The 20550-nt window shown below is 37.0% G+C and overlaps 6 protein-coding genes across 8 annotated transcripts; 5 read left to right on the top strand and 1 right to left on the bottom strand.

Annotated features, from left to right (window-relative positions):
- The first annotated feature begins 2219 nt into the window (after positions 1–2219).
- On the top strand, positions 2220–4750 carry LOC114718796 (solute carrier family 25 member 44-like). Its single transcript, XM_028904240.1, has 6 exons — positions 2220–2284; positions 2921–3302; positions 3473–3669; positions 3762–3903; positions 4087–4246; positions 4472–4750. The coding sequence occupies exons 1-6, from the start codon at positions 2220–2222 to the stop codon at positions 4510–4512; spliced, it is 987 nt and encodes a 328-aa protein (XP_028760073.1). The 3' UTR covers positions 4513–4750.
- A 1292-nt stretch (positions 4751–6042) lies between these two features.
- Positions 6043–9107, top strand: LOC114718797 (ADP-ribosylation factor-like). Its single transcript, XM_028904241.1, has 7 exons — positions 6043–6233; positions 7262–7416; positions 7558–7628; positions 8020–8139; positions 8247–8365; positions 8470–8551; positions 8683–9107. Exons 2-7 carry the CDS (start codon positions 7269–7271, stop codon positions 8686–8688), a joined length of 546 nt encoding a protein of 181 aa, XP_028760074.1. The 5' UTR covers positions 6043–6233; positions 7262–7268; the 3' UTR covers positions 8689–9107.
- A 2054-nt stretch (positions 9108–11161) lies between these two features.
- LOC114718786 (1-Cys peroxiredoxin-like) lies at positions 11162–12276 on the top strand. The gene is made up of 4 exons (XM_028904220.1): positions 11162–11279; positions 11384–11532; positions 11637–11783; positions 11904–12276. Exons 1-4 carry the CDS (start codon positions 11162–11164, stop codon positions 12150–12152), a joined length of 663 nt encoding a protein of 220 aa, XP_028760053.1. The 3' UTR covers positions 12153–12276.
- Positions 12277–12837: 561 nt separating this feature from the next.
- Positions 12838–15492, bottom strand: LOC114718810 (signal recognition particle 19 kDa protein-like). Of its 3 annotated transcripts, none has more exons than XM_028904253.1 (4): positions 15412–15492; positions 14630–14807; positions 14011–14110; positions 12838–13330 (listed from the first exon to the last, which is right to left on the bottom strand). In XM_028904253.1, exons 2-4 carry the CDS (start codon positions 14804–14806, stop codon positions 13194–13196), a joined length of 414 nt encoding a protein of 137 aa, XP_028760086.1. In that variant the 5' UTR covers position 14807; positions 15412–15492; the 3' UTR covers positions 12838–13193. The 3 variants fall into 3 exon arrangements, with proteins under 3 accessions (XP_028760086.1, XP_028760084.1, XP_028760085.1); XM_028904251.1 differs by having other exon boundaries at positions 14630–14874; positions 15412–15482; XM_028904252.1 differs by having other exon boundaries at positions 14630–14855; positions 15412–15474.
- Positions 15493–16654: 1162 nt separating this feature from the next.
- Positions 16655–17623, top strand: LOC114718808 (uncharacterized). The gene is made up of 3 exons (XM_028904249.1): positions 16655–16954; positions 17139–17230; positions 17434–17623. Exons 1-3 carry the CDS (start codon positions 16655–16657, stop codon positions 17621–17623), a joined length of 582 nt encoding a protein of 193 aa, XP_028760082.1.
- A 256-nt stretch (positions 17624–17879) lies between these two features.
- On the top strand, positions 17880–20254 carry LOC114718811 (proteasome assembly chaperone 4). Its single transcript, XM_028904254.1, has 5 exons — positions 17880–18146; positions 19443–19511; positions 19599–19674; positions 19748–19812; positions 20022–20254. Exons 1-5 carry the CDS (start codon positions 17961–17963, stop codon positions 20100–20102), a joined length of 477 nt encoding a protein of 158 aa, XP_028760087.1. The 5' UTR covers positions 17880–17960; the 3' UTR covers positions 20103–20254.
- Positions 20255–20550: the final 296 nt, after the last annotated feature.

The following is a 20550-nucleotide window of genomic DNA, read 5'->3' as shown; positions in this document are numbered from 1 at the left end:
ACATAATTAACTCATACTCTGTAAATCATAATTAGAAATGTGGTTTTGAATCATCTTCCACCGTTACAAACAACTACACAAAGTGGTTAGATTCTACGTGCACCAACAAAACCATCACAAACAGAAAACTACAACACAAGATTTTTGGTGCTACCACACAACTGAAAGAAAGATGGGAACCACATCCAGAGAACTGTGTCTGCCTGGATATACATAGATTAGTCAATCATCTCCACCTTGCAGCTGGCGGGGGCATTATCCGAAACTCAAGAGGAGAATGGCTCCTGGGATTTCAGAGAAAGTTGGGAATGTTGCAGCCTACCTCGCCAGAGCTGATGGCGTTGTTAACAGGGCTTAAATTGTGTAAATCACTAGGTTATACCAGTGTAGTCTCGCATACCGACTCTTTGGAACTCTTCCATTTGATAATGTTTGATGATGGGGTTAATCATCCACATTGGGCGGAGATTAATGATGTTAGAGAACTGCTATACTCCGATTGGGACATATTATTCACATACGTCCCCCATTTAGCTAGCTATACAAGGTGCAGATTTTTTGGCTAAAGGTGGTGTTGTCATAACCACCTACTGACTGTTTGGCTCGTTTGCAAGCTGATATGAAGTAGTTTTCTGGAGTTTCTTGTGCTTTGATCTCTCAAGCTTAGCATGCCCTCTTGTATTTAAAAAAAAAAAACAAAGCCATCATTGAATGGGCCAAACGTGGGTGGCTATTACATTTGCTGTGATTTATGGGCTAATTTAATCTAACATGGACCTAAGATCACATTGTGTGACTGCGGGCTAACGAATGAATAAAATTCAGGCCGAAAAAGTATATGAATAAAATAAGAGTGTTATCAAGAACTAGTTGGGAGGCTACCAACAAATCAATGGGGAAGTAAATGGTCTCCTCGTTCTCCTCTTTGTGATTTTTTCTTAGCGAGGGCTAAAACTGGGTGGAATTCTTTTGCTGATCCGAAATCTTTGAATATATTTTCTGATCAGCCTCTGAAAGAGTGGATCTCGATGAATCTTCAGGAAATATGAGCAAAGATAGGAATGCACATTGGCATTTTTTGTGGGGAATTATGATTTGGAAGCTCTGGTTTTCGAGAAATGAGACAGTTGTTGATGATAATTTTTGGAAACCTTCCAACCCAACTACTCTGATTTATTATAGCTGGAAGAGTTTAGTTAATATTCTGGATTTGAGGAAGCGTGATAAAGCAGCAAAGTGTTCAAAAAACTCAATTATTTGGGCTCCTCCTCCTGAAGTTTGGGTGAAAATTAGTGTTCATGGAGCTGTCACGAAACATTCTAATAAAGCTGGATGCGTGGTGTCATTAGGGATCATAATGGACCCTAGATCGTTGGATTCTCTAATCAAATTGGTAAGGGCAATGTGGTGGAGGCTGAAACCTGGGCCATTTTCAAGGGTCTGTATCTAGCGTGGGATTTTAGCTTCAAAAAAGTCATTTTTGAGTCCGATGCTAAGGGAGTGATGGCAAGTCTGTTGGAAAACAACTCCAATATTTATTGCAGTCTCATGGTTATGCAAATCAGGAATTTACTGACATATAAAATTGGGAAGCTGAGTTGAGATACACTGCAAGAGAGGGAAATGGCGTTGCTGACGCCGTAGCAAAAAAAGGAATCTCTACTTCCTATTTTGATGCTAGCCCAGGTGATCTGACGGGCCTAGCGCACAAGGATAGTTCGGAATTTATTCCCTCTCGGACTTTTTTTGTTGTTGGGCGGAGCCCTCGTCTGTACCCAAAAAAAGGAACCGGTTTATTTCAAATAAGAAAATTCGAAAACTGTGGATCAAAAATCAAAAAATTCCATAAAAAGTCATTCTTAATTACACATGAATGCTCGATTTTGTCGCATTAAATATGAGATAACTATTGACGATCATATACATATATATATATAATATTAAAACAGACAATGCCACGTCACTTTTGGTCAAATACGCAAAATTGACAGCTGCTGAGGCGGGGATCCGGCTTCTGGAAAACTAGAAACATACTGGAAAATTCTAAACTGCTCGCCACGTATGAAATCAAACGGTAAACAGTATAATCACCGTCAGGCATCCTTCAACCGCCTTACGCGAAGAAACTCACCAAGGAGGAAATAAATGCGCGGCACCAGCGAAAGAGAGGGAGCAGTCATTTTTGTTTCTTGATATAGTAGCACGTATAGTTGAAGGCAATGGAGGCCAAGGCTGCTACCACAACAGAGTTTGCGCTGGCCGATACAGATATCAACTGGGACAGGTTTAGTCACAAGCATCTTCACCCATTGTTCTTCCCCTGATTTTATATGAGACTTTTACCCGGAGGATCATAAAGGTTTCTGGGTCTATGCGATTTGGTTGGTCCAAATGACTCTGTTAATTTGGTGACTTCCATTGTTTGTTATGTGGGGTGGCTTTTATTTGACGATAGAAAGAAGCAGAAACAGTGTTTTGCATGAGGAAATTCATAGGCCTGGTGTTAAAGCAGGAGAAGGATTATTGGACGAAGGAGAAACAAAAATTGCATAAATAGGTCTTTTCTCTCTTTATTTTGAAGGATTCCCACCACTCATTTCCTTCAATACATCGATGTGTCTGGGATTTCGGATTTAATGCGCGTAAATACTTATTGATATCGTACATTTTCTTTAAAAGCGTGAAAAAAGATGGTAAGATGGGATGCCATGCTTGCGTATGCTTGTATGTCCAGTTTACTTTATTCCTACATTCCTATCTCTTCAGTGAATGCTAGTTAGTTGCTTTTAGCTTTTCGTCTGACTGTGCAACGCTACAGTCTACACTACTAGTTGGTTCCTTCAACCTCTAATTTGATGTGGTTGAAAGTAGGCTTTGAAGTATGAACTAAACTTTCTTATAATCTCAACGGTCTAATCAGGTTGGATAAGACCAAATTTCACGTCATCGGTGCTGTTCTCTTTACTGCTCAATCAGCCTTGCTTCATCCAACAGCGGTGGTAAAGACAAGAATGCAAGTAGCTGGATCTGGACTCTCTCAGATGAGTGGAACATCAGTATTTACTCACATATTAAAAAATGATGGTATTCCTGGACTCTTTAGAGGTTTTGGTACTTCTGCTATTGGATCAATGCCCGGTAGGGTCTTAGCTCTAACATCACTTGAGATGTCAAAAGACTACATGTTAAAATATACTGAAGGTTTTGATATGCCGGAAGCATCACGTATTGGCCTTGCAAATGGAGTGGCAGGCATGTTCTCAAATTTGGTATCTTGCGTATACTTTGTGCCTTTGGATGTGGTACGTAATCCTTCTCCATTTTAGTAGTTCATCACCCTTCATCTTTTCTAGAATGTGTTATTCTATACACTAAAGCCAATTCAAACAAGCATTCAAATCCATGTGAGAAACTTGCTAAATCCTGATAATTTGTTCCTTAACCTTTTAGAGTTTGTTTATTATCTTCTCAGATCTGTCAGAGATTAATGGCACAAGGTATTCCTGGGACTACATACTGCGGCAGGCCATTTGATGTTGTTCGTAACGTTATGAAGGCTGAGGGTTTTCGTGGCCTTTATAGAGGCTTTGGATTAACAGCTGTAACACAATCACCAGCATCTGCACTTTGGTGGGGTTCTTATGGTGCAGCACAACACATCATTTGGAGGCATATTCCCTCTTAGACCAATCTGATCAAATAATCTTTTATAGCTTATTACTTCCTTTGTCATGTTATATTTATATATGCTTATTGTTCAGGAGTTTAGGCTATAGAGATGGCAGAGAGAAAAAACCTTCACACACAGAAATGGTGATTGTCCAGGCTACAGCAGGGATGGCGGCCGGCGCTTGTTCCTCTGTTATAACTACCCCCATAGACACTCTGAAAACACGGCTTCAGGTATGTAAAGCTTCTTGTTCCTTGACATTGTCACATCGGCAAGATAACTTTTGTCTCTATTTGAATTTGTATTTGTATGTCAATTAGCTGAATGTCTCAGTTACAGAAAGGCACTTATTTCTTTTTCAGTGTTGATCTTAATATATAGTTAATTTGGGTTTGTCTCTTTTGACTCGCGCAAAGGTTATGGACGACTATGGTGGTGGAAGACCATCAGTGTTGAAGACAACAAAGACGCTTCTCAAGGAAGATGGATGGTGGGGGTTTTACAGGGGATTTGGACCTCGGTTTTTGAATATGTCACTCTATGGAACTACCATGATTGTTACTTATGAACTGATAAGTATGTCACGTCTCTGTTTAATTGTTTATTTATTCTGGCGTGACAATTTTTCGCTATAATGGCTCCTTGAAATGATCCGCCCTGTCTTTCTCCTCTTGACATTATTTTTCACGAACCATCCGTGACTGCCAGTATGTGAAGTGACTTTGGTATTATTCTGTTTCTGAATCTTATCATTCTGATTCAGCTAAGCTCTATGTTCTCATTCTGCCTCCCTTGTAACAGAAAGATTATCTATACAACCGAGTCTGAGATCATTTGGTTGAAGAAGCTGGATGTAAAGTAATGTAAGGCACAAAACCCAGATTACATTCCACTTCCCACTTCGCTTGACAAGAATGATGCAACCTTATAAGCACTGCACAATGCAGCATGGCAGTAGCTGATGAAGTAAACCACGTCTGAGTTATTCTCGATGCTCTTGTTCTGGTTCTTACATGATTTTGGCACCTTTTGTTTCTTAAAAGATGTAAATTCGCGGGAATTCTTGCTTCTTGTTTTTTAGCGGGCCAACCATTCAGAGTTCGTGGGTGCTAGTTTGGTGGTTAGAGGCTCATCAAACGTTGTTCAAAAGTCCCAGAATATATCTGGGGAATTTTGTACATAATTTTAGTCTGGTAATGAAAGGAATTCATTGTCTTCCTGGTCTCTTTCGGATTTTAAGCAGGTAATGGCATGTAAAAGCTCTCTCTCTCTCTCTCTCTCTCTCAAAACTCTGTCCAACATATATACTAACACAAAACGAAAGTGCATATATAAAGCCCAAAATGAAACATAAAACCTGAGCAGTGTCTTACCATGGACTCCCCAGTATCTGCTCAGAAGCTTAGAAGCCCTTGAAGTAGCCGTTAGATCATATCCTGGAGCTCTTTGGCTGGACCCTCCTAGAAGAACCAAATTGCACTCTTCAAAAGAAATTATGAGAATTTACATCTTTTAATACAGACTATTCGAACCCAAAAGACTTCTGCATGAAGAAAACCAAGAGCATAATCCGCAGAGAGAGCAAAAAAAGTGTCACCTTTTATATCTTAACAAAAGTTTATTTATTCGTGAAGAACCAGAAGTTGTCTTTTCTTCCTCTGGACGGGCCTTGACTAATGTCTTCAGTGTTTGGTCAATTTTCTCAAAATATAGCCATCAGAATAATAGTGTTGCAAATACACATTCTTAAATACTTTTAACAATTAATTAGACTTATATATATATTTATGTGCATACACATTTAATATATATTGTATGAAGTTTGAGTTTGAGATAAATTATAAAATTCTTTTGACAAAAAATAATGTTTGTGGCTATATTAATATAGCTAAAGTATACACTTGGCCTTTTAACATTGTATGAGGTTTTAATTTAATCCCTTAACTTTAAAAAATATACTTTTAGTCTTTTTACTCTAAATTTTTTTTAAAATGATGTGATTAAGATCTTAAATGTTGATAAAATATTCTTAAATGCTAACATATTAAGTTTAATTTTTAAAATATCCATGATTGTTATGAAAAAAATCATTGAAGCTTAATGATTTTACAGTTAAAAGACTAAATGTATACTTTTTAAAATTAAAACTTTTTATAAAGTTAAAGGACTAAATATATATTTTACCTATTAATATTGATAAGAAACAATTTTGAATTTCGGTATATTTTTATGCAACTACAGAATAAATAATAATTTAACATTCAAATCAAATATACAGAAAGTAAATAGAACAATGATTTCCTGCATTGCTGGCAAAAGCCCTGAGGAACCATAGCCATTCAAGTTTGAAAGGAGGAGGGGGCTTTCAAATCATACGTACTCATGGTCACAATCTGACGTTGCAATTTTCATTGCTTATTCCTCTGTTTTTGGCGTGGCCTTTTATAGACGCTGAAGGAAGGCTTTCGTTGGCTCTTCTGAATCCGAGTCTATCTCAGCCTTCGGGTTAAACGACAGCTCATTTCGGTGTCTCTTTCTCTGCTCTCTGCTTTGCTACCGTTTTGTAAGTTGTTTCTCTCAATTCTAGGTTCAATTCTTCTTAGATGATCGATTTGATCTCTTAATGTTTGGAATTGGGTTTGATTCGGAATTATGTTGCTTGCAGATTTTTTATTTTCATTTAGTGATTGGCATGATTAGATTCGGTGGTTTGATCTAAGCTCTTTATTTTTCTCCTGATCTTCTGGTTGATTGCCGAGAGATAAACGACGCCACTGGGTTGATTTTTCTTGTTTGGATTGAATTACTATGCCGACTTAGCTACCCTTTAAACTGTGTGCATTTTTCCCCTTAATGCTGGTTTTATAATTTTGTTGAAGATTTTATGTATCTCTCCATAGCATCTGAAATATGCAAGGGACTTTGTGTTAAGATCGCATTATTATGCGGTCTGTACTTTTTCTTGTTGCTATGTTTTGATTTTTTTTTTTTTTGGGTTCTGATTCAAGATATTCGAGTTCTTCCCTCTCAAATATTCCATGTATTGCAAATATCGGGGTTTGTCTGTTCATACCAAAGAAAAGTTGTGGAATTTCATCACTTGTCTACGTCGATGAGTCATAGAAAGTCTTTCTATTCTGTTGTTTTCTTTGTTCTGCTATCCTGTATAACTTACACATGTTGCAATAAGACACGCTTTTCGGAGATTCTTGATCACAGAGACGTTGGTTTGGCTTGACAATTGAGAACCTCACCTATTTGAAACGAGTGCATCAAAAACTCATGCCATGGACATGTTCATTGACTTTTTCATGATCAACAATAAAAGATGATAGCTGCTTGAATTGCTGGTGAATTCTTAGAAAGTTGAAACGCGAATTACTAGAGAAACCCTTTATTGCAACTGTTTCTCTATAGTGTCCGTAGCATTTCCATTGCAGATTCTCTTTCGAAAATAGTGATTTTAAAGCGTTTTTATGTCTTCTTTCATATTACATCTTCTGAACTACAGGTGGGACTTTTTCACTGCTCTTAAGTTTGTTAATGTTCATGACTATACCTTACTTCAATTTGGATTATTGGAAATGCCAGATAAACAATGGGGCTGTCTTTTACCAAGCTTTTCTCTCGTCTCTTCGCTAAGAAAGAGATGCGCATTCTAATGGTCGGTCTTGATGCTGCTGGTAAAACCACAATCCTGTATAAACTCAAGTTGGGAGAGATTGTCACCACAATCCCCACTATTGGTAAGTTTCCCCTTTAACCATTTCCAGAATGAATCACGGGTATGATAAATCAAACCGAACTAAGAAATTATTTATCGTATCTTCCTCCTCTTTAAGACTACTGCCGTTTGAAACTGATTGTTTGCTAAATCATCTTTGCAGGATTTAATGTGGAGACTGTAGAGTATAAGAACATTAGTTTCACTGTGTGGGATGTTGGGGGTCAGGACAAGGCAAGTAGCGTCTCTTGCAAAATTTTATTTCCCCGTATTATTATCTAAGTTTTTCAGAATAAATATCACCTTAAAACCTTCTATTAATATAGTTCATCTGAGTTCTAGACTTTAGCGGCATGACTTTCGGCTTTCGTGTTTTAAACCCTCTTAGGATGCCTTTTGGACTTTTTCGATAGCCCATTATTAAAAGTTATTTTTTTCATCTGAAAAAAGAGTTTTGTCTTGGAGTTTAATTTACTCACATCAAACACGAACATGTATAAAATGATGGATCTGACAATCGCCCTTTCCTATATTTGTCTACCTGAAAACACTGGTGTGTTTGTGGTTTAAGATGTGATTGATTTGTCATTTCTAAACTATGATTTTATTGCATGAATGGTTTTAGATTCGACCTTTGTGGAGACACTACTTCCAAAACACTCAAGGGCTTATCTTTGTTGTGGATAGCAATGATCGAGATCGTGTTGTTGAGGCTAGAGACGAGTTGCACAGGATGCTGAATGAGGTAAGAGAACATAATCAGGAATTCAGGCTTACCTCTGCAATATCTCTGTCAGAAATATGCATCCAATTAGTAAAAGTAATTGGATTGGGAATTCCTTTCATGGACAGGATGAATTAAGGGATGCTGTATTGCTTGTTTTTGCAAACAAACAAGACCTTCCCAATGCAATGAATGCTGCTGAAATCACAGATAAACTTGGTCTGCATTCTCTCCGACAGCGCCACTGGTAAATTTGAGAGTCCACTCTTGGCTCTGCTCCTCCTCATCTATCCACCACTATCAATGGAAGCTCTGTATCATCACTTACATGTGCATAATTATTTTAATCAGGTATATCCAAAGTACCTGTGCTACTTCTGGGGAAGGATTATACGAGGGACTGGACTGGCTTTCAAACAACATTGCCAGCAAGGTTCTCCTCTTTCCTTTTCATTTGGCTTATAACCGGCATGGCTGGCTTACTTTAATTTTCTTTCCAAAGTATATGTGCTCCTGCTGAGTCTGAATAGAATGTTTTTTCGCCCATTCTTGTTCTTGTTTCAGGGTTAAAGGGACGATGGGTGCTGGTTATTTTTCTCAATTATGATACCAAGCTGTGGCCTGTCAACACTATTACAATATTTGTGCCTTTTTTCTATATACAGTGAAATCTAGTTTTGGTTCAAATAAAGTTCATGCAGACTGTTTGGCTTTAAGTTTGTGTTTAGTGTCTTTTCTTTTTCCCCGTTAATTACTCATTCTTCAGGGATGTTTAGCTGGCGCTATCTGCTTTATGAATATCGAGTATAGTTTTTTATTTGGCAGCAGAAATTTATGTGGAAACTGTGCTTCGCGCTTTTGTGACAAAAACTGTACTCCACAATTTTGTCGCTTCTTGGAATTGACAAACTTCAAGTGTCATATAACCGTTGTAACCCTCTAAAACATTGAAATTTAACGATATGTTCATGTCATCAGTTGGAAACTTTCCCGGCTGCATGAAATATTTTTGTTTCTTTATATTACTCTCCCCCCCCCCCACTTACACTATGTTTGGTTCTATAGAAGGAAGGAGAGAGATTTTAACGAAAGGGAGAAAAGAAAAAGATAAGGAGGGGTAGTTAGAGAGGGGAGGGTATGAAAGGGGAAGTGAAGGGAGGGATGAGGAGAAAGAAGGAATTTTAATAATATCTTGTTCGGTTTAGAAAGGGAAAAGCTCATCAAAAATTGACTATTTTAACATATACAATTAAAATAGATTTTTTCACTTTTCTATTCTATCAAGATATAAATATGTAGAATGCAATCCACCAAATTTAATAAAAAATTGTTGAAGTTGCATGAAAATTAAACTTACAAATTATATACTAGTTATTGTTCAAAATAACAATAGTTATAATATTTTTAATTGGACCATCCTTCTTTAAAAAACAAATTAAAAAAATAGATAGAACTTGTCTAACAATAAAAATTGCAATTAAAACAAATATACACATTTCCAAAAAAAAAAAAAAATCCATGTAAAAAAAGATGCATGGGTGAATATATCATCCACATTAAAAAAGAATTCAAATAACAATAACATAACATAAAATTACTTCTAATGAGAATATGAAGAAGATCCAAACACTATATTTAAGACCATTGTTTTATGTACTGGAGGTGAGCATTGAACAACTGATCTTAACTTGTCAACATCACTCATGAGATAGTTATATAGATTTGGGGCTTTTTGTTAGCATCAAATCCACAATCACCTATCAAATGCTAAATTTCCTCACCTGGCATGGGTGGAATCTTGTGAATATAATTCTCTTTTTATAACATTTGACTCGTGTAATAAATTATTATCCCAATTCAAAACGCCATCAATTAAATCATGACCTTGAGCTAATACTTCAATACCTTCTCTAATTGCTTTTGCCATTTCAGTTTTGAATTTCAAAAGATGATGATCGATTGATCTCAATTGTGTGATGGCTTCTAGGGTGTAGGCACACGATAGATTAGGGCATTGAAAAATTAAGAAGGCATTCAAAAATAAAAAAGATAAGAAAGGAATAACATTTTTTTATTCAGGTCAATTTTAGAATATAAAATTTTATCTCTCATCTCCTTTTTTAAAAAAAACCCTCATTTAGAGGGGAGGTTAGGAGAGAAAAGAAGGGAATGAGAGTCCCTTCCCTTTTTAAAAGATATACTAACCAAACAAGGAGAGTGGTCCTCCTCTCTTTGAAAAATATGCCAATCAAATGAGAGGACTTCCTCCAAAAATCTTGTACCAAACATAGCATTAGCGTATTGTTGCAATTGCAAAAGCAATTGCAAAACATTCTATCTAGGCTGACGTTGGATGAGTTGAGCGAAGGTTAAAGTTTGAACTTTGGATTAGAGATGAACGTTAAAAGCGGTATCCCAATTGAGTGAAGGCTTAACGATGATAAAATGTAACCGAAGAGAACTTGATGGTTCTCTCATTTATAGTGTTAAGATAAAAGCAAAATGCAGAATACTTATATTAAATTTTATTTATTTATTATGTTAAGTTCTTCAATTACATATAGACATATCTTTTATTTTTAAAATAATATCATTTAATTATAACCCATAAAAAAATAGAACACATAATTATGTGTAATTAGAAAACTCGACATAATAAATATAAGTAACTTGACCTGACCTAAGTATTTTCGCAACAAAATCTAGTTGAAATTGATAATAGATAATTATATATTTTAAGTCCAAAAAAAATAAATACGGATAAACAAGAAAATAAATTTTGAACGATTAAAAATTAATTTAAAATAAAATGGTGTCAGAAAAACAACATGTCTACGTGGAGAATCAGCGTGACCGTGCAAATGGAAAAGAGGCAACTGCCCACAGCCACGAACCCGACACGTTCTCTTCATGCAGAGAACTGTGTCGTCTTTATAATCTCAGTTCCCCCGCGCTCACTCTACAAAGCAGACGCAATAGCGCTGTAACATCAGAAGCCTCTTTAATTGTCGTCTTCTTCTTTGAAGCTTCTTTCAGGGAGAAAATGCCAGGCCTCACCATTGGAGACACTGTCCCTAACCTTCATGTCCAAACCACCCATGGCGACTTCAAGCTCCACGACTACTTCTCTGGTTCCTGGACCATCCTCTTCTCTCACCCTGGTTTGTTCTAGATTATCACATACCTTCGTTTTCATTTACGTGTTCAAGCATCTTCGATGCTTCTATACAGACAATTAATAACGTAACTGATGTACTTAACACAGGCGATTTCACGCCGGTGTGCACCACGGAGCTTGGGAAGATGGCTAAGTACTCTGAGGAATTCAACAAGCGAGGAGTGAAGCTGTTGGGTCTGTCATGTGATGACCTCAATTCCCACAAAGAGTGGATCAAAGACATTGAAGCCTATACTGTGAGTTTTCAGAAACCCCATAATTAACTGTTCTGGACACATTCATCCACAAAGAATTTGTAATTTAGAAGACAACAAATTGTATGTTTCTATGTCGCATGCAGCCAGGTGCAAAGGTGGACTATCCCATCATCTCTGATCCTACTAGAGACATCATCAAGCAACTCAACATGGTAGACCCCGCTGAGAAAGACCCCAAGGGCTCCCAACTCCCCTCCAGGGCTCTTCATATTGTGGGCCCAGAAAACACGGTGACCCTTTTCTCTCCCCACAATTTGCACTTTTTTTCAAGACATCAGGCAAAATTACAATACAACGCACTCACACACTTCTTTTGGGTAAAATGTTCACGTGGGGTTAATGTGTTGCAGATAAAGCTGAGTTTTTTGTACCCTGCGACTACTGGAAGGAACATGGACGAGGTGGTGAGGGTGTTGGATTCTCTGCAGAGGGCCTCCAAGCATAAAGTGGCGACCCCAGTCGACTGGAAACCTGGGGAACCCGTAGTGATTTCGCCAGGCGTGAATAATGAGGAAGCCAAGGCCATGTTCCCTCAGGGTTTTCAGACGGTGGACCTTCCGTCAAAGAAGGAGTATCTGCGTTTCACTCAAGTTTCTTGATGAGCCTTTCCTCTTCGGCTACCTGTTTGAGATATAAAAAAAGTCTAATCTCAGAAGAAATAGCAATGTTTTGCGCTTCCTTTTCTCTTGTTGTCTTTGTACATGCGTGTCTCTCTCGTTTTGACAAGTATGTCGACTCCATGTCCTGAGTCCTCAGTTTCTATGCTGTGAAAATATCCTGTATCTAGTAAGTAAAACTCGTTTCTTCTTTCTACTACTGCCAAGTCCTGTATGATTTCCGCCCCTAATCAGAATTTTCTTTGTTCTATTCGTTTCATTGAGCTATTTTTCACGCAAAGGGGTTTTTTCCCCCTAAAAAAAACTTGTTAGGCATAACCGAGTATTTATGCATTATCGGATGGTTAGATGATAACTAAAACCGAAGTCCTAAGCAGGCCCAAATATGGCTTTCCAACCGCCACCTTCAATATTCGACGTTGCCGTCCTCCCAAACTGCTCTTGTGGTTCCTTTTTGGTGAACAACTGAAGCGAGCATTGGTAGAATCAGATTTTTTTTTTCTTTTTTTTTGACAAAAAAAAACTCCTTTTTCACGACAAAAGGATTCCAAGTGTATGGTGTAGAATTGTTATACTACCTTAACCGTATGGCTAATAAAACTACATCAGGTTTTCATAATATTCACTAGGTTGTCAAAATACTAAGCGTTACCCTGCGAACCTTTTCCTGAAAGCACCCGATAACCTTATTCATTGTAATGCAAATTACAAGAAGATGATGCCAATATTAATGAAAACTCACTATCCAAACAAAGCTTTTCTGTAAAGCAAAACATAAAGTCATAGATAGACCTGCTTTAATCTCATTCGATGTTTCTAATGGACAAATCTAACATACACGGAAATTCCTGTTCAGATTTGACGAGCTAAATCCTATGAGAAAACCTTTTATAAGCAAAATATGTAGAACCTCAATGGCTAGATGGCTTGCACCCTACGCAACAAGTTAAACACACTGGGATGGGAAAGCTTGAATTCAGCAAGATAACCTAACACCAACATGTTATAGTTCTAGACAGGGTTCTATCTCTTCTTCCTTCCACCTTTCCCAGATTTGTTGGAGGGTCCGGCTGATGCTGATGTTGATGCAGGTTCCTGCTTCTTTGCCCTCCCATGATGTCTGGGCACCATCTCCGCCACCCGAAGCATCAGACTTTTTCCTGCAACAATCAAAACAAAAGGTAAGAAGGCAGATTCAGATTCATCAAATTTAAGCTTCAAAGTTGGACCTTAGCACTTGCATTTTCACAATTCAATTTTTATACGAGATGCGGTTTTCGCGATTTATCAGCGCTTCAAGCTAAAAATACGTATTTAGTGCTAAGGATTAAAAAACCACAGGACGTCGTGAGAAACTTCTCCGCAGAAGGCATTCCATGATGAACAATATTTCTCGTAAACGGGGCTATCTCGTACCATAAAAAATCAACTTGCCTGATCAATTGTATCGAAACTCTTAGCACAAGTAACTATATCAACAGTGTCCAGGCCCAATATACTTAAATTATAACAATTCTATCCTTCAAGACATACTAAACCAGATTTGGCAATTAAGACTAATCCTCGTTAAATGTGTTGGCAATGTTGTGAATTTGTGATAGATCACTGCTAAAAGCTACAAATAGGGCAGCCTCTGCCAGCAGTTGAAAATGTTGTCTTCTGCTTAGGACATTCTCAGATGCTACTTAAGATACATTAAGCAGAACGCAACAACCAAAGAGATATTTGATGAAAGTGATCAAATTACAGCAATGATTCAGATTCACTCAAAGATTATATAAAAGTTCAGATATTATAAGAACAGCAAATCAGTAATAACTGCATATATGCGCTATCTTACTGGATGTAATGGAAGGATTATATAGCGTCCCATCCTCCTTTTTCAGCAATACCCGCACTCTACCCCGTTGCATAAAATCTCGTGGGTATGCCTTGTCTATCTGCAATTGTCAAGAAAAGTTTAAGTAAAACCATTACTAATAGTCCAGTTCACAGACAGCATTTGAAGGGAACGTGCAAAGGCACAAAACAATTGGAAAGAAAAGGCATAGAATTAAATGAACAAATAAGACTATGTGCATGAAGTATGACAAGATATGATAAATTTTAAAATTTCTAAGACATAAGTACTAGAGACATAAATATAGTTATGTTTATATCCAGTAAACTGAGCTTTAAACAAGTAGTTCGAAAGTAACATAAGAAATTGTTCATAACAAGCAACCAAGATGTTGGGTGATATTTTTTTTTTTTTGGAGCAATCTTTTAAACTGTCCTGGGAACATTTTCAAAACACAATATGATACATATGTCAGAATATGGTGCACATATTGCAATATAAAGTACGTGCACGGCGTCGAATGCAATCTAATACAGGTATGTGTACCTTTTTTAACTTTTGATACAACACAGGAATTTATCCAAACTAAATAAGAACACTAAATCATACAGCAACAAACCTCAATTGCAAAGGGAATTTTAAGATAGCTGCAGCAATCACCAATCTCAGCGCAAGTAGGATTCTCGCATGCCTTGCTCAGGCCAATTCTCCTTCCTTCAGCTACTGTCTTTTTCGAATTTATGTAGACAGGGTACAAAACAATCCACTTCTTTATGTTGGGTAATTCTCCTTCCATTCTTCTCATTCAAAATTTTACAAGACCATTAAGATAGGCACAAGTATGCCTAAAGGGAGCAGAAAAATCTGTGAAGAACAACCATAAATTATAATAACCTTTTTCTCTTCCTAATTGCTAAAAATATCTTCTTCTAAAAAAATCGACTTGAAATTAACTCTGTACACAATGTTCAGATCACTGCAGTCACTCATATATGGAGAACAAGGAGAAACAAACAATCTAGCGCAAACAATCAGGTAAGGAAACATGAAAATAAACAACAATGAGGATGAAATTTAATGCCTTCAGCACCAAAAAAATCCACTTTTTCAATAAAAGCAATAACTGCATACATAAAAATCAATGACGGTGTCTCTTTCAAAGAAAATTCTATGCGCACTCCCTAATTTCAGTTGTAACAAGCATTGAACGCTAATCAAGAGCCGACGAGAATTGGGCATGAAGATCGATAACCAAGGAAGATTTAGAGTAGGCAGGCAATCTAAAGAGACACAAAGCAGCGATTTGGCGCAGCCGTCAAACGGATTTTACGAGGTAGTAAAACAGAAAGGACGAAAAATGTAAAAATAACATAGGAGAACGAAGAAGAGCTGACAGCAGACCTCGATGTCGATGTCTGGTGATGAATCGCTGACGATGCCTTCGGGTTCCGGGTTCCTCAGATCGTCGACGACGGTGGAGATGCGTTTAATATCTATTTCTATTATTTGAAAAAAAATTTGATTATAATGCAGGACAAATAAAAAAAGAAAAAGTAAAGTACTACCTCCAATATTAATTATAAGACTTCATTTATATTATAAATAAAGTCTTATAATTAGAATATAATAAAAAGAGGCAATTAATGAAAAATTCCTCCTTGCAAAATTTACTTTTTCAACACAGGGTATTTCTTATTCTTTCTCAATGCCTTTATTTATAAACACAATTGTTTTAACCAAATCTACATATCTCATTGTAACAGAAGGTAATTACGTGATAATAGAAATAACAGGAGATATTGTGAAATATTGAAGATAATGAAAGAAAAACGAATATATTGTATTCATATCAACAACTTATTTTTCTGGGTATATAATATAAAAACGCTATCTTTGGGCTGGAAGGCTAACCCTGGGGCAATCTGTGTTAAATCATATGGTAAATTTTCATATGCAACATTCCTGTATTCTGAAAGGGGTAAAGCAGCAGATGGAGAAAACACAAAGAGACTTCATTTGGGATGGGAAGGATGATAAGAGAAGGATACATTTCGTTAGCTGGGATTTATTATGTGCTTCAAAGGAAAAATGAGTGTATGGGCTGAAAGATTGAAGGGTCATGAATGATGCTTTATTAAGTCGCATTGGTTGGAATTTCCTGTCAAGGCCAGAAAGTTTGTGTTCAAAAGTATTGAGAGGGAAATATAAGAGGAAGGTGAATTTAATTGAGAACTGTATACTTAAAAACTCTGATTCAAAAGTGTGGAAGGATGTTGCACAAGTTTTGCCTTGTTTAGTAAATGAAGTAAGATGGGAGGTAGGAAACGAATTGGATACAAGGTTCTGGTGTGATAGGTAGTTAGAGAATAACAGAAAGCTGGCTGATTTTTGCTTGGTGAATCTGGACAAGGCTTTGTTACAATGCAGAGTTAATGATATGGTGTTGGAGGATGGTGAGTAGGATTTAGAGAAAATGAAAAGGGAAGTTTCAGAAAGAGGGTTGGAGGTTAATTCTGACGACCCCGCTTCCAAACAGGGATTTTGGGAAAGATTTTATTAAGAGGGGGTCCTCGTTGCAAGACAAATATGATGTTTCAGATGTCTATAGATTAATAAAGAATGAGGTAAGGGAGAATGAAGCGATATGGAGGAGGATTTGGGATGGAAGGGTCCTAGGAGAGTTCAAATCTTCCTATGGACAGCAGCTTATAATAGGTTATTGACAGTTGAGAGAAGAGCTCGGATTATGGGGGTTAGTAGCATGGGTCAGCAATGCAAAGCTAATACTAAATCTCTGATGCATGTATTGAGAGACTGTGCATATGCAAAGGATCTTTGGCTATTGTTAGAAGAAAGAAGAAATGATCTGGAATTTTTTGTGTTACAAGGGAAGGATTGGCTTGATTGGGGTCCTAGTCGAAGAGATAGGAGGAAAGTTACTATGGTGTGACGTGTTAGATGTTATGGAATTGGAGAAACAAGTCACTGTTTGATGAAATATTGAGGTTCCCAGAAGATCCAAGTCTAGTTATAAACAGTTTTGCGAATTCTGTGATGAATATTATTTACCCTTCGAATGCACTGGGGCTTAGAAGAAGAAAGTGTATTTGAGTTGCGTGGCTCCTCAGGTTAGCTGGGTTAAATTGAACACTGATGGAACACGAAGAGGAAGTTTTAATTTGGCTGGGTATGGTAGTTTACTTCGTGGATCTGATGGAAGGTGGATCAAAGGCTTCTCAAGGAAGTTTGGGACATGTTCAGCCATTAAAATTGAGATCTCGGCCGTTGTTATAAGTTGGCAAAGGAAGCCGGTATCAATTATTTAGTTGTTGAATGTGATTTTTTGTCTATTGTAAATATTTTACAAAAACCAAGAGATGAGATAAATGTAATGTCTAGTATCTTAAAGGTTGTAAAGTGTAGATTAGATGATTTTGATAGGATTAAGTTTCAGCATGTTTACAGGGAAGGCAATGCTTGTGCTGATAAGCTTGTCAATTTAAGTTTTGATTTTGATGAGGTGGTTACTGTTTTTGATAGGCCATCACGTATAATCCAGAAGCTTGTGTACTTGGACTTTGTGGGAATTTTTGTCCCACGCTCAGTGAAATGATATCTTTCTTAGTTAAGACCCCGTATTCTCCCAAAAAAAAAAAGTTAATATATTTTCAAGAAAGTCTAGATTTTTTTATTTTATATATAAAAATAGAAGAGTTACCATTAAATATTACATCATAAATTTTGCAATAAAACATTCTCCTAATAATGTTACCATAAAAATGATTATATGCGTAGTTATGGAGGAGGTTTTCTCAAAGAAAACAACTACTACATGTAAGAAGACCATTCAACCCCCGAATGGACGGGGGTTAGGGTTTTGGGGGGAAAAGGCGGGGATTTTGATTAGTTGTAATTCGGGTGCGACTAGGAGTTTAACGCAGGCAACAAGAATGGATTCTAAGGAGTTGGAGCAAAAGATTAAAGAGGTGAGATTGGAGGAAGATGCTGCGAGCACTTCGCAATTTCGGAGAGAGGATCATGGGGCCAAGCATGATGCTGGTTTGCAGATCACTTGCTTTTCTGAAGTCCTCAACGATGTCACCTTCCATTTTCAGATCATTCGCTTCCCCAAACAGGTATCTGATCCCTCTATCTAAATTTAATGTTTATCAGGGCTGTGTAGAGTTTATCTTTAACTTTTCCTTACGGGGTTCAGTTGACAATCAAATATTATGTTCCAATTACCATTTCACTGGTGCACGTATAGAAGGGTTTTGAGTGTGCAATTTTGAAAATTTTGCCTCTTCTGTTTATGCTCATAGAGTTATAGACTTTCTTGATTTTTTCTCTGGAAGAGTTTTTCTTTGGGTATTTGCTTTTGATGTCCGGTTCTTGTGGTGATTTGCAATTCAAATCAGAAAAATTGGAAACCAATACAAATTGGATAAAATGAGTATGAGTGGATTGGAATTTAAACTTTCCACTGTATATTTTGTAAAACTGTCAGATTTTTGGTGTCTAATTACGAAGAACTGTGGTAGCCTCGGTCTTCCATTGTATTGAATGAGGGGAATTTCAGGCCAAAAGAAAGGCGGAAAATACTTAATAATCCTGGGAATCTTCTCTCCTTACAAATAGGCAGTGGAGACTTTCTAGGCTCCTTTTGGAATCAATGATTCAATGCAAGCAAGGAAAATTAGGTGGGAGAAATCAAAACTGACCACATTCATACAAGATACATGCTATAATACATATCGTAATGACGTATTTTCGTTCATTCTTCTGTTCCTAAATTGAGCCTTAAAGCCCTTATTTACTTCTACTTTTTCGTTCTTTTTTGCAATGTTCACTGGGTATTGAAAATTTTGAATGCATCGACAACCTTCCATTATAACCTTAGTTTGATGAGGATAAGTTTATAATCCAAATATTCCATAATTGAGTAATTTCATCTCCAGTTTTGGACAGGTTAATCTTACTGCGTTTATTAACATCATTTTCTTCATGGTCAATTGGTCATTCCCTTCACACGCTCATTAGTTTTTTTTTTTTTTTTTAAACCGGATAGCAGAATCTTTATTTCTAGTTTTTCTTCAAACTTTTCCAAAGAACTTATTTTATTCGGTGAATTTTACCTCTTTCCTTTTTATTGGCCCTGAGGTGAATTTTCTCTTTTCTAAACTATTTGGCTAGTAGTTCTTCCTGTTTTATGTTGCAACTTTTCACATTTGAAATAGGAGGTTAGTAGCTGCAGTTCCCAAATAATTTCCACCCTCACTGACGGTGACAACTAAGATTAATACTTCTGACAAATTGGACTATATATCTGAAGTAGTAGTAAAATTTTGCGCACCTTGTACTTTGCATAGGGCCATTATGTTTTCATTGCTTTGACTTTTGTGTCATTCTCTTGATTTTAATGGTTGCCGTAGATTTATGTGTGGATTGGTTACAACTCTGCCAAATTTGGTCACATGTATGCGGCTGCACCAACTCGGCCTGTGAGAATTCTTCTTCTTTTGGGCTTGTATAGTAGTCGTATTTAGTATTTTAATATCATAGATCTTGAAACGTTCTGGTAAATACAGAACAATATGATATCCGCGACTTCCATACTTGGTGGAGCTTCTGATAATACAGGATCAGGCATTGCCCGGCGATTAGGTAACTAAGGTCGTGTTTGATAGATCAAAGTTTCTTCCATTGGTTTATGAGCTAACATTATTTATTTTTGCAGTATTAAAGACTGGCCTCAATATAATTTTGGCCTGCGACATTCCGAAAAATAATCCGATGCTTGAGGTTTGAATCTTTGTTTACCCGCTCTTTCTCAAATGCGTGCACACACAGTGAAGTGATCACCCTTGTAAAAACGATGCGGTTCTATTACATATTGCTTACCGGCATTGTGAGACGGTTCTGAGCTACATGTTCATGCATATTTAGCGTTTAAGTGTCATGTTGCTATAAAACTAGTATTTTTTTATCGCAACTTTTATGGGTTTTTTCAGGCAGATGCCGAGAAACTATTGATACAGAAGATCATAAGCCTAGGTTACACCAAGTCAAGAATGGAAGGGAAATCCTTGTAGTATACGCTGCGGTGACGAGTTGGGTTTAGTAAGCATTCATCCCAAAGATTGGGCAGCGTTTTCATGCATACTTTTAGTTCCGAAAACAATACTGAAGCGATGGATAGTGTTATGGTTTTCTCTTTAGTCTCAATTCCCCCCCCCCCCCCAAAAAAAAAGAAAAATTTGGAGCTAATAGCCCCAAGACATTCGGCAGTGGCAACTAATTTGTCACTTACCCATTGGATTTGAACTTTTTTGCTGCAACTAATTTCACTGGGTTGTTTTCTTGAAAATACAGTTATCTAATCGTTAGGTGTCCTGCAAAGAGGATAGCTGACTTTGAATTCTATGCCAATGTATGAGATTTATTATGATTAACCATACATAGTATTCCTTTAATAATATGGCTCGCCTAGGACAATGCAGATTTACTCTATTGACTATTAATCAATAACGTCTTTAATTA

The sequence above is a fragment of the Neltuma alba genome, unplaced genomic scaffold (genome assembly GCF_004799145.2).
Source record: "Neltuma alba isolate B1F8T4 unplaced genomic scaffold, ASM479914v2 tig00011870_pilon, whole genome shotgun sequence".
Classification (NCBI taxonomy): Eukaryota; Viridiplantae; Streptophyta; class Magnoliopsida; order Fabales; family Fabaceae; genus Neltuma; species Neltuma alba.
This window is presented reverse-complemented; position numbering and strand designations above follow the sequence as displayed.

What these genes read in the sequence shown, in the direction of transcription:
- LOC114718797 (XM_028904241.1), top strand. Translation starts at nt 7,269, where the DNA reads ATGGGGCTGTCTTTTACCAAGCTTTTCTCTCGTCTCTTCGCTAAGAAA. An exon ending in TGCACAGGATGCTGAATGAG is followed by an intron (nt 8,140 to 8,246) that starts GTAAGAGAACAT and finishes TTTCATGGACAG; the next exon opens with GATGAATTAAGGGATGCTGT. An exon ending in TCTCTCCGACAGCGCCACTG is followed by an intron (nt 8,366 to 8,469) that starts GTAAATTTGAGA and finishes TATTTTAATCAG; the next exon opens with GTATATCCAAAGTACCTGTG.
- LOC114718811 (XM_028904254.1), top strand. Translation starts at nt 17,961, where the DNA reads ATGGATTCTAAGGAGTTGGAGCAAAAGATTAAAGAGGTGAGATTGGAG. An exon ending in AGGCATTGCCCGGCGATTAG is followed by an intron (nt 19,675 to 19,747) that starts GTAACTAAGGTC and finishes TTATTTTTGCAG; the next exon opens with TATTAAAGACTGGCCTCAAT. An exon ending in AAAATAATCCGATGCTTGAG is followed by an intron (nt 19,813 to 20,021) that starts GTTTGAATCTTT and finishes GGGTTTTTTCAG; the next exon opens with GCAGATGCCGAGAAACTATT.
- LOC114718786 (XM_028904220.1), top strand. Translation starts at nt 11,162, where the DNA reads ATGCCAGGCCTCACCATTGGAGACACTGTCCCTAACCTTCATGTCCAA. An exon ending in CATCCTCTTCTCTCACCCTG is followed by an intron (nt 11,280 to 11,383) that starts GTTTGTTCTAGA and finishes TACTTAACACAG; the next exon opens with GCGATTTCACGCCGGTGTGC. An exon ending in AAGACATTGAAGCCTATACT is followed by an intron (nt 11,533 to 11,636) that starts GTGAGTTTTCAG and finishes TGTCGCATGCAG; the next exon opens with CCAGGTGCAAAGGTGGACTA.
- LOC114718796 (XM_028904240.1), top strand. Translation starts at nt 2,220, where the DNA reads ATGGAGGCCAAGGCTGCTACCACAACAGAGTTTGCGCTGGCCGATACA. An exon ending in ACTTTGTGCCTTTGGATGTG is followed by an intron (nt 3,303 to 3,472) that starts GTACGTAATCCT and finishes TTATCTTCTCAG; the next exon opens with ATCTGTCAGAGATTAATGGC. An exon ending in GCACAACACATCATTTGGAG is followed by an intron (nt 3,670 to 3,761) that starts GCATATTCCCTC and finishes CTTATTGTTCAG; the next exon opens with GAGTTTAGGCTATAGAGATG.
- LOC114718808 (XM_028904249.1), top strand. Translation starts at nt 16,655, where the DNA reads ATGGAGGAGGATTTGGGATGGAAGGGTCCTAGGAGAGTTCAAATCTTC. An exon ending in ATAGGAGGAAAGTTACTATG is followed by an intron (nt 16,955 to 17,138) that starts GTGTGACGTGTT and finishes GTGGCTCCTCAG; the next exon opens with GTTAGCTGGGTTAAATTGAA. An exon ending in CTTCGTGGATCTGATGGAAG is followed by an intron (nt 17,231 to 17,433) that starts GTGGATCAAAGG and finishes TGTAAAGTGTAG; the next exon opens with ATTAGATGATTTTGATAGGA.
- LOC114718810 (XM_028904251.1), bottom strand. Translation starts at nt 14,815, where the DNA reads ATGAGAAGAATGGAAGGAGAATTACCCAACATAAAGAAGTGGATTGTT. An exon ending in AAATTCCCTTTGCAATTGAG is followed by an intron (nt 14,111 to 14,629) that starts GTTTGTTGCTGT and finishes TGACAATTGCAG; the next exon opens with ATAGACAAGGCATACCCACG. An exon ending in TAATCCTTCCATTACATCCA is followed by an intron (nt 13,331 to 14,010) that starts GTAAGATAGCGC and finishes TGATTGTTGCAG; the next exon opens with GAAAAAGTCTGATGCTTCGG.